Source organism: Salmo salar, chromosome ssa12, assembly GCF_905237065.1.
Source record: "Salmo salar chromosome ssa12, Ssal_v3.1, whole genome shotgun sequence".
NCBI lineage: Eukaryota > Metazoa > Chordata > Actinopteri > Salmoniformes > Salmonidae > Salmo > Salmo salar.
The window spans coordinates 40,722,897-40,737,760 of record NC_059453.1 but is presented as its reverse complement, the minus strand read 5'-3'; the positions used below and the strand labels follow the sequence as shown (position 1 = coordinate 40,737,760).

Sequence of the window (14,864 nt, the reverse complement as noted above, 5' to 3'; positions counted from 1 at the left end):
AGATTTGGATAGAAAACAATCTGAAGTTTCTACAACTGTTTGAATGATGTCTGTGAGTATAACAGAAATCATATGGCAGGCAAAAACCTGAGAAAAAATCCAACCAGGAAGTGTGGAAATCTGAGGTTTGTAGTTTTTCAAGTGATTCCCTATCCAGTGTACAGTGTCAATGGGGTCATTTTGCACTTCAAGGCTTCCACTAGATGTCAACAGTCTTTAGAACGTTGTTTCATGCTTCTACTGTGAATGGGGAGAGAATAAAAGCCATTGGAATCAGATGACTGAGAAAATGACATGAGCTCAATCGCGCGCACTCACATGAAAGTTAGCTGTGTTCCTTTTCATTTCTGAAGACAAAGGAATCGTCCGGTTGGAATATTATGGAAGATTTATGACAAAAACATCCTGAAGATTGATTCTATACATCGTTTGACATGTTTCTACGAACTGTAATATAACTTTTTGGCTTTTCGTCTGAACTCACTGCGCGAGCACAGTGGATTTGGATTACTCGACTGAACGCGCGAAGAAATTGGAGGTATTTGGACGTAAAGATGAACTTTAACGAAACAAAACAAACATTTATTCTGGAACTGGGATTCCTGGGAGTGCATTCCGATGAAGATCATCAAAGGTAAGTGAATTTTCATAATGTAATTTTTGTCATTTCTGTTGACTCCAAAATGGCGGGTATCTGTATGGCTTGTTTTGATATCTGAGCGCAGTACTCAGATTATTGCAAAGTTTGCTTTTGCCGTAAAGCTTTTTTGAAATCTGACACAGCGGTTGCATTAAGGAGAAGTGTATCTATAATTCTTTGAATAACAGTTGAATATTTTATCAACGTTTATGAAGAGTATTTCTGTAAATTGATGTGCTCATTCACCGATAGTTTTGGGAGGCAAAACATTTCTGAACATTACACGCCAATGTAAAATGGGGTTTTTGGATATAAATATGAACTTTATCGAGCAAAACATACATGTATTGTGTAACATGAAGTCCTATGAGTGCCATTTGATGAAGATCATCAAAGGTTAGTGATTCATTTTAGCTGTATTTCTGTTTTTTGTGACAACTCTCCTTGCTTGGAAAATGGCTGTGTGGTTTTTCTTGTTTAGGCGCTGTCCTAACATAATCTAATGTTATACTTTTGCCGTAAAGCCTTTTAGAAATCGGATGTGGTTGGATTAACGAGAAGTGTATCTTTAAAATGGGACATAATAGTTGTATGTTTGAGAAATTTGAATTATGAGATTTGTTGTTTTGAATTTGGCGCCCTGCTATTTCACTGGCTGTTGAATAGTGTGTCCTGCAGACACTAGCATCCCACATACCCCAGAGAGGTTAATAACAAATGTGTACGCCATCTGTAAATTCGAATACAATTGTTAAATTACGAGCCTAGTTTGTTTAGCCATGGAAAAAGTCAGGAACCTTCCCCTAGCCATGATTGGCTGAGATAATGGATGGGCTGAACATGCCAAGAGATGAGTTCGGATTGGTCTGCGACGTAGCACGCTTATGTCTTCAACACGAGCTGCTCAGTATGTGTAGATAATCCTTGCTACAGTGGCTTTTGTGAAAGATATAATGTTAGCCATGGAGAACTACACAAGTATTGCTACTGATCTCAACATTGCTGCCCTGAATTTAGCAGGCGCTATCGACAAAGATCAGTGGGGAAAAGTTGTGATGGACTACTTTCTGTAAACAGTCAGTGTGAACCGGAGTGACTTGACACAACGGGTCAAACGAGCTGTAGCTAGCTGTAGCTGTAGCTAGCTACAAACAGAAAAGCGTTCATCCATGTATACGGGTAAGAGTCTAGCTAGCTACATTTTTAGATATTATACGTTTCAAATTTTATCAGAAAGTAGTTTTCGTTGCAAGTTAAAATCGTACTGTTAGCTAGCTAGCAAACGTTAGTTTGCTGGCTCGCTAGCTAACGTTACATGTATTATCTGTGCAGTAATGTTATTTGTAATCCCAGAAATACATTTGCATTGCTAGTTATAGCCTAATGTTAGCTAGCCAGCTGACATTGAACCTAGTTGGTTAGCTTTAGCTACCTGCAGATTCATACTACAGCATTTCATGAATGGTGGCTAGCTATGACAATCTGTTTGTACTGTAGCTATGGGTTGGGATTGTGGTTCATTGTTTAGCTAGCTAGCTACATGTCTAAACAAAAGACTCCTCTTTGCCAGATGATTACAGGACCCATCAAGTTAGCCAGGTGTGTCTGGGTGATTACGGCCATCTATTGTATTTCATGAACATGTGTACATGTCGAGACAATAGTGACCCATCCACTTAACTAGATGTAGCTGGGGGGTGGTTATAGCATTTCTTTCACATAACCCATCAATTTAGATAAGTGTGTCTAGGTAAACCTCATCTAATAATTATGAAATATTTTTATCTGGAGACTTTCTTATTTTTGATATTGCGACAATGCAAATATTCAAGTAACCATTTCACTGCACCATGTACACCTTTTGTATCCTGTGCATGTGACAAATAAACATTGACCTGCACCAAAGTCAGATTAGGATATAGGCCAAGGACTAGATAAAGTGTATTTTTACCTGGAGTTTTTATCCTATTGTAGGCTACTACTTTCACCACTTTTAGTCTTGAAATCTTTGGTTGTTTACTACACTATAACTGCCCTAACCCCGGCTCTATCCTTAGCCCCAGGCTCACCTCCTCTGGATGAGGTAATCCTCCAGGATATCCAGGCAGCGCACCATCTGGGAGAAGACCAGCACCTTGTGGCCGCCAGCAATCAGCTTAGGCAGCAGTTTGTCGATGAGCACCAGCTTCCCCGCCGCCTGAATCATGGCCTGGAGGTTGAAGTCCCAGGCATCGGGGCTGTGTGTTTTCCTGAAGCTATCCAGGATCTTCTCCTCCGCACCTGGACGTTTCCATCGAAAATTTACATTTTATTATGAACTGTGAACATTTTAAGTGTTTTTGTGTGTTTGTGTGTCCACATGTCACCTTTGATCAGGTAGGGGTGGTTGCAGCACTTGCGCAGCTCCATCATGGTGTTGATGAGGTTGGGCATGTTATGCTGGTTGGCCCCCTTGGCCAGGAAGGTGAAGTTCTTCTCAAGGATGGCACGGTAGTACTTCTTCTGCATGTTGGTGAGCTCCACCTCAATGATGGTCTCCTCCTTGGGTGCCAGGTTCTTCTCCACGTCGTCCTTCAGTCGCCGCAGCATCATGGGCTTCAGGATGGCCTGCAGCTTCTTCACCTGGGGTAGAGGAGAGCAGGGTTGGGGTCAAAGGAGGACAGAGGAGGTTAGGATCTGATGGTCTGCAGTAATGAGACTTAGAATGTCTAGTGTAGCTACAGACTTAACAGCATACAGTTTGGACTTAGACAATTCAATTGTTTGTTTAGTCTGGCCTGGACACAACATTATGTTTACTGTGGCGCTATTCATAACAATATGTTTAAATTGCCCACACCTGCACTGCAGATGCAACAACTTGATACCGACACAGATTCAAAAACTGCTTGATGATTTAAAGTGCAGGCTTTCCATTTTGTTCAGTAGCATGTTAACTGCCATTAAGTATATGATACAATGTTTAAAAGGAAATTGTTGAAGGGTATCTCTGAGAAAGAATCAACATTCCCATAAATTCCAAAGGTAGGTTTCCCACTTTGCTACACTAAAAGGGTATCTCAGAGAAAAATAAATTAAAAATTAAAAAAAAGAATCACCTGTTCCTCAGTCTTCAGATCTCCAAACTCCTCTAGGAAGAGGCTCTCTGAGGGGAACTGTAGGGGCTCCAGGAAGTTGAGAAGACTGAAGAGCTCCTCCACCGAGTTCTGCAGAGGGGTACCCGTCAAGAGGACCTTGTGTTCCTACAGGGGGTGGTAGAGGTGTAATACACAACAAAATGGTACTCAGATTTGAGTATTAATACATAAAAAAACATTTATACAGCTTTTCAGGTCACTCAAAGACACGTATCATCCATGTAACTCAACAGAGATTCCCACTCGCTAGTCTGGCTCATTACAATGTTTATTTTTGTGCAGTATGTCCCTCTTGACCAAGGAAGGGCATCCATGCTACCATCAGCCTTGGCTGGTGCTGCACTGAATTGGACTACAACGACAATGCAGACGGCCAAGAAAGTTAGCTAGCTACCCCCTCACCAGGTTCATGAGCTTGAGTCCCTCCAGGAGTTTACAGTTGCGGTTCTTGAGGCGGTGGGCTTCGTCGATGACCACGCAGCGCCAGTGGATCTTCTTCAGCTCTGGACAGTCGGCCATGATCATCTCAAAGGTGGTGATCACCCCGTGGAACTTGTACCCGCCTGACACTATGTTTCCCTAGACACAGAGAAAGACAAAAGGTGGAGTAAAATAAAATAATTAAGAATACCTTTAACACTTCTTTAACACACACTTTTTAGAGCAGTTCTTTAAAACACTGCTTTAACACTTTGATGAAAACCGTTATGTTGTCCTCAGGGAGTTCTGGTCCTAAACATTTAATCCTACTACAGTAAATTAAAAACAATGCCATGGCATCAGATTGCTGTCCTCTTCGATCAAATATCAAAACGTTGAAGTCGTTTGTGTGAAATCCTCACATTTTGCAGGGTTGATATTAGAACTCATTCGAATATCTTGTAACATTAGAAGGTCACAAAAAGTGGGGGCGTGGATGAGAAAACCAGTCCATCTGGAGTGACCACCATTTGCCTCATGCAGCACGACATCTCCTTCACATAAAGTTGATCAGGCTGTTGATTGTGGCCTGTGGAATGTTATCCCACTCTTCAATAGCTGTGTGAAGTTGTTGGATATTGGCGTGAACTGGAATACGCTGTCGTACACACCAATCCAGAGCATCCCAAACGTGCTCAATAGGTGACATGTCTGGTGAGTATGCAAGCCATGGAAGAACTGGGATATTTTCAGCTTCCAGGAATTGTGTACAGATCCTTGCGACATGGGGCCGTGCATTATCATGCTGAAACATGAGGTGATGGCGGCGGAGAATGGCACGACAATGGGACTCAGGTCATGGTATCTCTATGCATTCAAATTGTCATTAATAAAATGCAATTGTTTGTTGTCCGTAGCTTATGCCTGCCCATACCATAACCCCACCGCCACCATGGGGCACTCTGTTCACAATGTTGAAATCAGCAAACCACCCACCCACACAACGCCATACACGCTACGCTGTCTGCCATCTGCCCAGCACAGTTGAAACCAGGATTAATCCGTGAAGAGCACACTGCTCCAGCATGCTAGTGGCCATCGAAGGTGAGCATTTGCACACTGAAGTCGGTTATGACGCCGCACTGCAATCAGGTCAAGATCTTAGTGAGGACAATGAGCACGCAGATGAGCTTCCCTGAGACGGTTTCGGACAGTTTGTGCAGAAATTCTTTGGTTGTGCAAACCCACAGTTCCATCAGCTGTCCGGATGGCTGTTCTCAAGACAATCCCGCAGGTGAAGAAGCCGAATGTGGAGGCCCTGGGCTGGCATGGTTACACGTGTTCTGAGGTTTTGAGGCCGGTCGGACAAACTGCCAAATTCTCTAAAACAATGTTGGAGAGAAATGAACATTCAATTCTCTGGCAACAGCTCTGGTGGACATTCGTGTAGTCAGCATGCCAATTGCACGCTAACTCAAAACTTGAGACATCTGTGTCATTGTGTTGTGTGACAAAACTACACATTTTAGAGTGGTCTTTTATTCTCCCCAGCACAAAGTGCACCTGTGTAATGATCATGCTGTTTAATCAGCTTCTTGATATGCCACACTATTAGGTGGATGGATTATCTTGGCAAAGGAGAAATGCTCACAAATAGGGATGTAAACACATTTGTGCACAAAATGAGAAAAATAAGCATTTTGTGCATCTTTTATTTCAGCTCATGAAACCAACACTATAGATGTTGTGTTTATATTTTTGTTCAGTATACTTTACCTTGAGACTCTACTTCCTCAACATGAGTTCCTCAAACCCACTTGAGGCATGACGTACAGATATTGTCAGTACCATGGTACCACATTTCCAGAGATACTAATGTCCCTATACCTCAAATAGAAAGGCTGTATAAACACATATATATTTATACACTGCTCAAAAAAATAAAGGGAACACTTAAACAACACATCCTAGATCTGAATGAAATAAATAATCTTATTAAATACTTTTTTCTTTACATAGTTGAATGTGCTGACAACAAAATCACACAAAAAGAATCAATGGAAATCCAATTTATCAACCCATGGAGGTGTGGATTTGGAGTCACACTCAAAATTAAAGTGGAAAACCACACTACAGACTGATCCAACTTTGATGTAATGTCCTTAAAACAAGTCAAAACGAGGCTCAGTAGTGTGTGTGGCCTCCACGTGCCTGTACGACCTCCCTACAACGCCTGGGCATGCTCCTGATGAGGTGGCGGATGGTCTCCTGAGGGATCTCCTCCCAGACCTGGACTAAAGCATCCGCCAACTCCTGGACAGTCTGTGGTGCAACGTGGCGTTGGTGGATGGAGCGAGACATGATGTTCCAGATGTGCTCAATTGGATTCATGTCTGGGGAACGGGCGGGCCAGTCCATAGCATCAATGCCTTCCTCTTGCAGGAACTGCTGACACACTCCAGCCACATGAGGTCTAGCATTGTCTTGCATTAGGAGGAACCCAGGGCCAACCGCACCAGCATATGGTCTCACAAGGGGTCTGAGGATCTCATCTCGGTACCTAATGGCATTCAGGCTACCTCTGGCGAGCACATGGAGGGCTGTGCGGCCCCCCAAAGAAATGCCACCCCACACCATGACTGACCAACCGCCTAACTGGTCATATACGCACGCACGCACGCACGCACGCACGCACGCACGTAATCTGCCTGTTACTCAGGCCTAGAAGCTAGAATATGCATATAATTCGTAGATTTGGATAGAAAACACTCTAAAGTTTCCAAAACTGTTAAAATAATGTCTGCGAGTATAACAGAACTCATATGGCAGGTGAAAACCTGAGAAACATCCAACCAGGAAGTGGGAATACTGAGGTTTGTTGTTTTAAGTGAATGCCTATCAAATATCCAGTGTCTGTGGGGTCAGATTGCACTCCCTAAGGCTTCCACTAGATGTCAACAGTCTTTAGAAGTTGTTTCAGGCTTCTATTGTGAAAGGGGAGCGAATAAGAGCACTCTAAGCAGATGGCCCATGGAGTCCTGGGAGTGCCACCAGATGAAGATCATCAAAGGTTAGTGATTCATTTTAACGCTATTTCTGACTTTTGTGACACCTCTCCTTTGGAAAATGGCTGTATGGTTTTTTTGTGGCTAGGCGCTGACCTAACATAATCGCATGGTGTGCTTTCACCTTAAAGCCTTTCTGAAATCAGACACTGTGGCTGGATTAACGAGAAGTTTATCTTTAAAATGGTGTATAATACTTGTATGTTTGAGGAATTTTAACTATGAGATTTCTGTTTGAATTTGGCTCTCTGCAATTTCACTGGCTGTAGACCAGGTGTTCCGCTAGCGGAACCCCCTTCCCAGAAAGGTTAAAAACTGAGAAGGTCACTTCGGGTGACTTTTTAAAAGGATATTCTACTCCAAAATGTATTAAAATAAAATTGTGTTGACACCATCTGAAATATATATATATTTTTTTATTTTACTTAACTAGACACTACCAGTCACGGCCGGATGTGATACAGCCTGGATTCGAACCAGGTACACCTCTTGCACTGAGATGCAGTGTCTTAGACCACTGCGCCACTTGGGAGCCCCAAATATAATTGCCCTTTAAAATCATTATAACCTGTAGCATAACAGATGCAGCATAGCATCTTTAAAAAAATTGGCTTAAGCTTGGGGTTGCCAGGGCATCATGCTTTTAGGGAAAGAGGATCATTTTGTAAACATATGAAATTGCAAAGTTGACTAATTTCAGTTATTTTATCCCCAAAAATTTAAAAATAACATGACGGAAATCCGTCACAGTGAAGAAGAGGTTTAACCCTTGCACTCACACATACCCTCACACACACCATGTTGGCTCACCTGCTGGTCCTTGTGGTACATCTCGTACTGGTGGATCATCTGGCGGCTGATCTGGCTGCCGTGGTAGACGATGACATTGATCTCCGTCCAGGTACGGAACTCCCTCTCCCAATTGGTGATGGTGGAGAGGGGGGCGATGATGAGGAAGGGCCCCCGCAGGCCCATGGAAAACATCTCGAAGAGAAAGGTGATGGACTGGATGGTCTTCCCCAGGCCCATCTCGTCAGCCAGGATGCAGTTCTTCCTGTATGGGAAGAGGTGAGAAAACTGTTGTGACAAACAGGAAGATGTGGGAATCACGGTGGTGTCAAACACAAAAACAAAATGTCATCAAAAAAGACAAAAGGTGCGGGTGTTGACCTTTACCATAGCGGGTGAGTAAAAGGTCATCTCGGAACATAGAACCAAATCTCACATGTGCTGTCCAGCTAACTCAGTTTGATTCTGGGGTCTAAGGTTTTCAAATCTCTTCTGAGCGGAAGTAACATTTAAGTAACAATCCACATTAAGCCTCTGCCAAAGCCAGTCCCCAGCCCCTCCCATTCAAAATAACCCACCTGTTTACAATCCAAGCGGCACGCGATGCACTGAATGACAACATATAGGTATCTAACAAATGTTTTTGATGCAAATATTTCACAGGTTAGCAGTTTAAAGTTAGTCCACCACACCAAAAGTTGTCATACCCGCCATCTCAGCCTTGACTGATTAAAGTTCGGGACAATGACAATTTATCTACATCACCAGAGTCAGCTGAACTCATGGATACTCATGGAAGTTCGAGGTCGCTTTGTGAGCCAATGCTAACTAGTGTTAGCGCTAGCTTAGCGTAAAGACTGGCTGTGCCCGAAGACCTCCAGTCAAGGAAATATTGTTTGATATCAGTGTACCATAAATATTTGGTTAATTTGAACACCTGATCTCACCTTTTGATCTTGCCTGGTTTCAATATGTGTTATTTATTTCTGGGCACAACAAACCATTTGTGATTTTGATGTGAACAAACTGAACAGCTGTCTGAGCCTCTTGTAAGGGATGCAACACCACTGTATTGTCCATCAGAGTGGATAAACAACAAAACAAAAAGCGATACACGGCAATTACTTTCAACGAGCTACTCAAATCTGTCATAAAAATTATACTCCGACACAACTGCACAAACAGACCAATTTCTCTGCATTTGAAGATTTGATCTGATTTGTGTTCATCATTAGAAAATCAAACATAATGTTCCATTACACTACCAGAGAAGCAGCTGTAGACTTTTTTTTTTGTAATGAAATCCACTCCAGGTTCTAAGACACTTTTCATAGATTTAAAAGGATCAGACGGGTGTAGGCATTATGCTAAATAGAAATAACCTCCTAAGACTTACAGTTCCGGGCAATAAAAAGTTATTTCTAAACATTTTGCCGCATTGAAAGAGACATGCAGAACGGCGTGTGGCAGGAAGCACAACTGCAAGTTAAATTGTGTTCTACATTGCAAGACAGTCAAGTGAGTTTCACATTAACAACTTACCGAAGTCATTTATGTGGACAAAAAAATATCACACTTGATCAGGGAAAACAGCAATATGCCTTTACGGGAATTGCCTTGGTCGAAACATGATGCAACTTAATTTATTCAGGGCCAGTCAGTGGTGTAAAGTACTTAACCTGTTGAGGGTAGGGGGCAGTATTGACACGGCTGGATAAAAAACGTACCCGATTTAATCTGGTTACTACTCCTGCCCAGTAACTAGAATATGCATATAATTATTGGCTTTGGGTAGAAAACACTCCAAAGTTTCTAAAACTGTTTGAATGGTGTCTGTGAGTATAACAGAACTCAAATGGCAGGTCAAAACCTGAGAGATTCCTTTACAGGAAGTGGCCTGTCTGACCATTTATTGTCTTTCTTTGACATCTCATTCCATTACAAAGGATCTCTGCGGTAACGTGACACTTCCCATGGCTCCAATAGGCTCTCAGAGCCCGGGAAAAACCTGAATGTTGTCATTCCAGCCCCAGGCTGAAACACATTATCGCCTTTCTCAAGTGGACGATCAAGGGACTGTGGGCTTAGGCGCGTGCACTGGCTGCCCCCGTCTTTGTGTTTTTTCCTCTGTTTACCGAAAAGGAGATTCCCGGTCGGAATATTATCGCTTTTTTACGTGATAAATTGCATAAAAATTGATTTTAAACAGCGGTTGACATGCTTCGAAGTACGGTAATGGAATATTTAGAATTTTTTTGTCACGAATTGCGCCATGCGCACGACCCTGATTTACCATTTCGGATAGTTTCTGGAACGCACGAACAAAACGCCGCTATTTGGATATAACGATGGATTATTTGGGACCAAACCAACATTTGTTATTGAAGTAGAAGTCCTGGGAGTGCATTCTGACGAAGACAACAAAGGTAATAACATTTTTGTTATAGTAAATCTGATTTTGGTGAAGGCTAAACTTGCCGGGTGTCTAAATAGCTAGCCCGTGATGGCTGGGCTATGTACTTAGAATATTGCAAAATGTGCTTTCACCAAAAAGCTATTTTAAAATCGGACATATCGAGTGCATAGAGGAGTTCTGTATCTATAATTCTTAAAATAATTGTTATGCTTTTTGTGAACGTTTATCGTGAGTAATTTAGTAAATTGTTAGTAAAGTCCCCGGAAGTTTGCGGGGGGTATGCTAGTTCTGAACGTCACATGCTAATGTAAAAAGCTGTTTTTTTATATAAATATGAACTTGATTGAACAAAACATGCATGTATTGTATAACAATGTCCTAGGGTTGTCATCTGATGAAGATCATCAAAAGGTTAGTGCTGCATTTAGCTGTCTTCTGGGTTTTTGTGACATTATATGCTAGCTTGAAAAATGGGTGTCTGATTATTTCTGGCTGGGTACTCTGCTGACATAATCTAATGTTTTGCTTTCGTTGTAAAGCCTTTTTGAAATCGGACAGTGTGGTTAGATTAACGAGAGTCTTGTCTTTAAATAGCTGTAAAATAGTCATATGTTTGAGAAATTGAAGTAATAGGATTTTTAAGGTATTTGAAAATCGCTCCACTGGATTACACTGGCTGTTGCGTAGGTGGGATGAATTCGTCCCGCCTAGCCCAGAGAGGTTAAGTAAAAATAATACCCAAGTAATTTTTGGGGGTATCTGTACATCACTATTTATATTTAACTACTTTTACTTCACTACATTCCTAAAGAAAATAATGAACTCCCTGACACCCAAAAGATCTCGTTACATTTTGAATTCTTAGCAGGACAGGAAAATGGTCCAACTTATCAAGAGAACATCCCTGGTCATCCCAACTGCCTCTGATTTGGTGGACTCAATAAACACACATGCTTTGTTTGTAAATGATGAGTGTTGGAGTGTGCACCTGGCTATCCATAAATAAAATTTAAAAAGTATTTGGTTTGAAATATACTTAAATATCAAAATTAAATGTAATTGCTCAAATATACTTCAGTATCAAAGGTAAAAATCCTTTCAAATTAATTATATTAAGCAAACCAGACATCAACTTTTTTTTTTTTTTTTTTTAATATACGTATTAGAATTTGTACCTGCTCTCGTTGGACTTGGCCTGCAGATTTTCTACCTTTCTCTTCAAATCTGAAAACGTTGTGAAGCTATGCCCATTTTCTGAAGAATTTTTGCATTTTCTTAACCTGTTTGGGATAGGGGGCAGTATTTTCACAACCAGATAAAAAACGTACCCGATTTAATCTGGTTACTACTCCTGCCCAGAAACTAGAATATGCATACTGTTTGAATGGTGTCTGTGAGTATAACATAACTCATATGGCAGGCCAAAACCTGAGAAGATTCCATACAGGAACTGCACTGTCTGACAATTTGTTCTCCTTCTAGGGCATCTCTATCAAAAATACAGCATCTCTGCTGTAACGTGACATTTTCTAAGGCTTCCATTGGCTCTCAGAAGGCGCCAGAAAGCGGAATGACGTCTCTGCAGTCTCTGGGGCGAAAAAAAGCAGGAGTTTTTGTGAGTGGTCAGGCAGGGAACAATGACACTGGTGTGCGCCTGCACGAGACGACTCCATCTTTTTCTTTCAGTCTATGAATGAATATAACGTCGCCCGGTTGGAATATTATCGCTATTTTAAGAGAAAAATAACATAAAAATTGATTTTAAACAGCATTTGACATGCTTCGAACTACGGTAATGGAATATTTTGAATTTTTTTGTCACGAAATGCGCCCGCGCGTCACCCTTCGGATACTGACATGAACGCACGAACAAAACGGAGCTATTTGGATATAACTATGGATTATTTCGAACCAAAACAACATTTGTTGTTGAAGTAGAAGTCCTGGGAGTGCATTCTGACGAAGAACAGCAAAGGTAATCCAATTCTTCTTATAGTAAATCTGAGTTTGGTGAGCACCAAACTTGGTGGGTGTCAAATTAGCTAGCCTGTGATGGCCGAGCTATCTACTCAGAATATTGCAAAATGTGCTTTCGCCGAAAAGCTATTTTAAAATCTGACACCGCGATTGCATAAAGGAGTTCTGTATCTATAATTCTTAAAATAATTGTTATGCTTTTTGTAAACGTTTATCGTGAGTAATTTAGTAAATTCACCGGAAGTTTGCGGTGGGTATGCTAGTTCTGAACATCACATGCTAATGTAAAAAGCTGTTTTCTGATATAAATATGAACTTGATTGAACAAAACATGCATGTATTGTATAACATAATGTCCTAGGAGTGTCATCTGATGAAGATCATCAAAGGTTAGTGCTGCATTTAGCTGTGGTTTTGGTTTTTTTGACATATATGCTTGCTTTGAAAATGGCTGTGTGATTTATTTTTGGCAGGGTACTCTCCTGACATAATCTAATGTTTTTCTTTCGCTGTGAAGTTTTTTTGAAATCGGACAGTGTGGTTAGATTAACGAGTCTTGTCTTTAAAATGGTGTAAAATAGTCATATGTTTGAGAAATTTAAGTTATAGCATTTTTAAGGTATTTGTATTTCGCGCCACGCTCTACCAAGGGATATTGGTGAGGCGTTCCGCTAGCGGAACGTCTGTCCCTAAGAGGTTTAAGAATTGCAGAAAAGCACAGTGTCCACTGCTTGTATACTTCGTACTTTGGCGAATTTAGTACAACATCTGGGAACTTTTAGCATGCTAACTAAACTCAGCAAAAAAAAGAAACGTCCCTTTTTCAGGACCCTGTCTTTCAAAGACAATACGTAAAAATCCAAAACTTCACAGATCTTCATTGTAAAGGGTTTAAACACTGTTTCCCATGCTTGTTCAATGAACCAAACAATTAATGACCATGCACCTGTGGAACGGTCGTTAAGACACTAACAGCTTACAGACAGTATGCAATTAAGGTCACAGTTATGAAAACTTAGGAACACAAAAGAGGCCTTACTACTGACTCTGAAAAACACCAAAAGAAAGATGCCTAGGGTCCCTGCTAATCTGCGTGGACGTTTCTTAGGCATGCTGCAAGGAGGCATGAGGACTGCAGATGTGGCCAGGGCAATAAATTGCATTGCCCGCAATGTGAGACGCCTAATACAGAGCTACAGGGAGACAGGACGGACAGACAAACGTCCTTGCAGTGGCAGACCACGTGTAACAACACCTGCACAGGATCAATACATCCGAGCATCACACCTGCGGGACAGGTACAGGATGGCAACAACAACTGCCCGAGTTACACCAGGAACGCACAATCCCTCCATAGGTGCTCAGACTGTCCGCAATAGGCTGAGAGAGGCTGGACTGAGGGCTTGTAGGCCTGTTGTAAGGCAGGTCCTCACCAGACATCACCGGCAACAACGTTGCCTATGGGCACAAACCCACCGTCACTGGACCAGACAGGACTGGCAAAAAGTGTTCTTCACTGACGAGTCGTGGTTTTGGCTCACCAGGGGTGATGGCCGGATTCGCGTTTATCGTGGAAGGAATGAGCGCTACACCGAGGCCTGTACTCTGGAGCGGGATCGATTTGGAGGTGGAGGGTCCATCATGGTCTGGGGCGGTGTGTCACAGCATCATCGGACTGAGCTTGTTGTCATTGCAGGCAATCTCAATGCTGTGGAAGACATCCTCCTCCCTCATGTGGTACCCTTCCTGCAGGCTCATCCTGACATGACCCTCCAGCATGACAATGCCACCAGCCATACTGCTCGTTCTGTGCGTGATTTCCTGCAAGACAGGAATGTCAGTGTTCTGCCATGGCCAGCGAAGAGCCCGGATCTCAATCCCATTGAGCACGCCTGGGACCTGTTGGATCGGAGGGTGAGGGCTAGGGCCATTCCTCCCAGAAATGTCTGGGAACTTGCCTTGGTGGAAGAGTGGGGTAACATCTCACAGCAAGAACTGGCAAATCTGGTGCAATCCATGAGGAGGAGATGCACTGCGGTACTTAATGCAGCTGGTGGCCACACCAGATACTGACTGCTACTTTTGATCCCCCCTTTGTTCAGGGACACATTATTCAATTTCTGTTAGTCACATGTCTGTGGAACTTGTTCAGTTTATGTCTCAGTTGTTGAATCTTGTTATGTTCATACAAATATTTACACATGTTAAGGTTGCTAAAAATAAACGCAGTTGACAGTGAGAGGACGTTTCTTTTTTTGCTGAATTTATATCCACACTATGACCAATAGGCATACTACATACTCAATGTATGTCAAAAATACTACAGTCAGTATGAGTATTTGAACACAGCTCTAGTCATTGCACTAATGCTGGTTAGCATTAGCTCACAAAACTACCACTAACTTCCATCATACTGGATG

The 14,864-nt window shown here is 42.1% G+C and overlaps 1 protein-coding gene across 9 annotated transcripts in view; it reads right to left on the bottom strand.

Moving 5' to 3' along the window:
• Positions 1–14,864, bottom strand: part of chd6 (chromodomain helicase DNA binding protein 6) — a 132,782-nt gene that overhangs the window by 60,444 nt on the left and 57,474 nt on the right. For all 9 annotated transcript variants that reach the window (XM_045691373.1, XM_014131640.2, XM_014131639.2 and 6 more), the window contains 5 exons: positions 8,073–8,316; positions 4,180–4,356; positions 3,739–3,882; positions 3,007–3,262; positions 2,710–2,920 (listed from right to left, as the gene is read on the bottom strand). In XM_045691373.1, the coding sequence (XP_045547329.1) occupies positions 2,710–2,920; positions 3,007–3,262; positions 3,739–3,882; positions 4,180–4,356; positions 8,073–8,316 (1,032 nt within the window). The remainder of the gene's footprint in view (positions 1–2,709; positions 2,921–3,006; positions 3,263–3,738; positions 3,883–4,179; positions 4,357–8,072; positions 8,317–14,864) is intronic.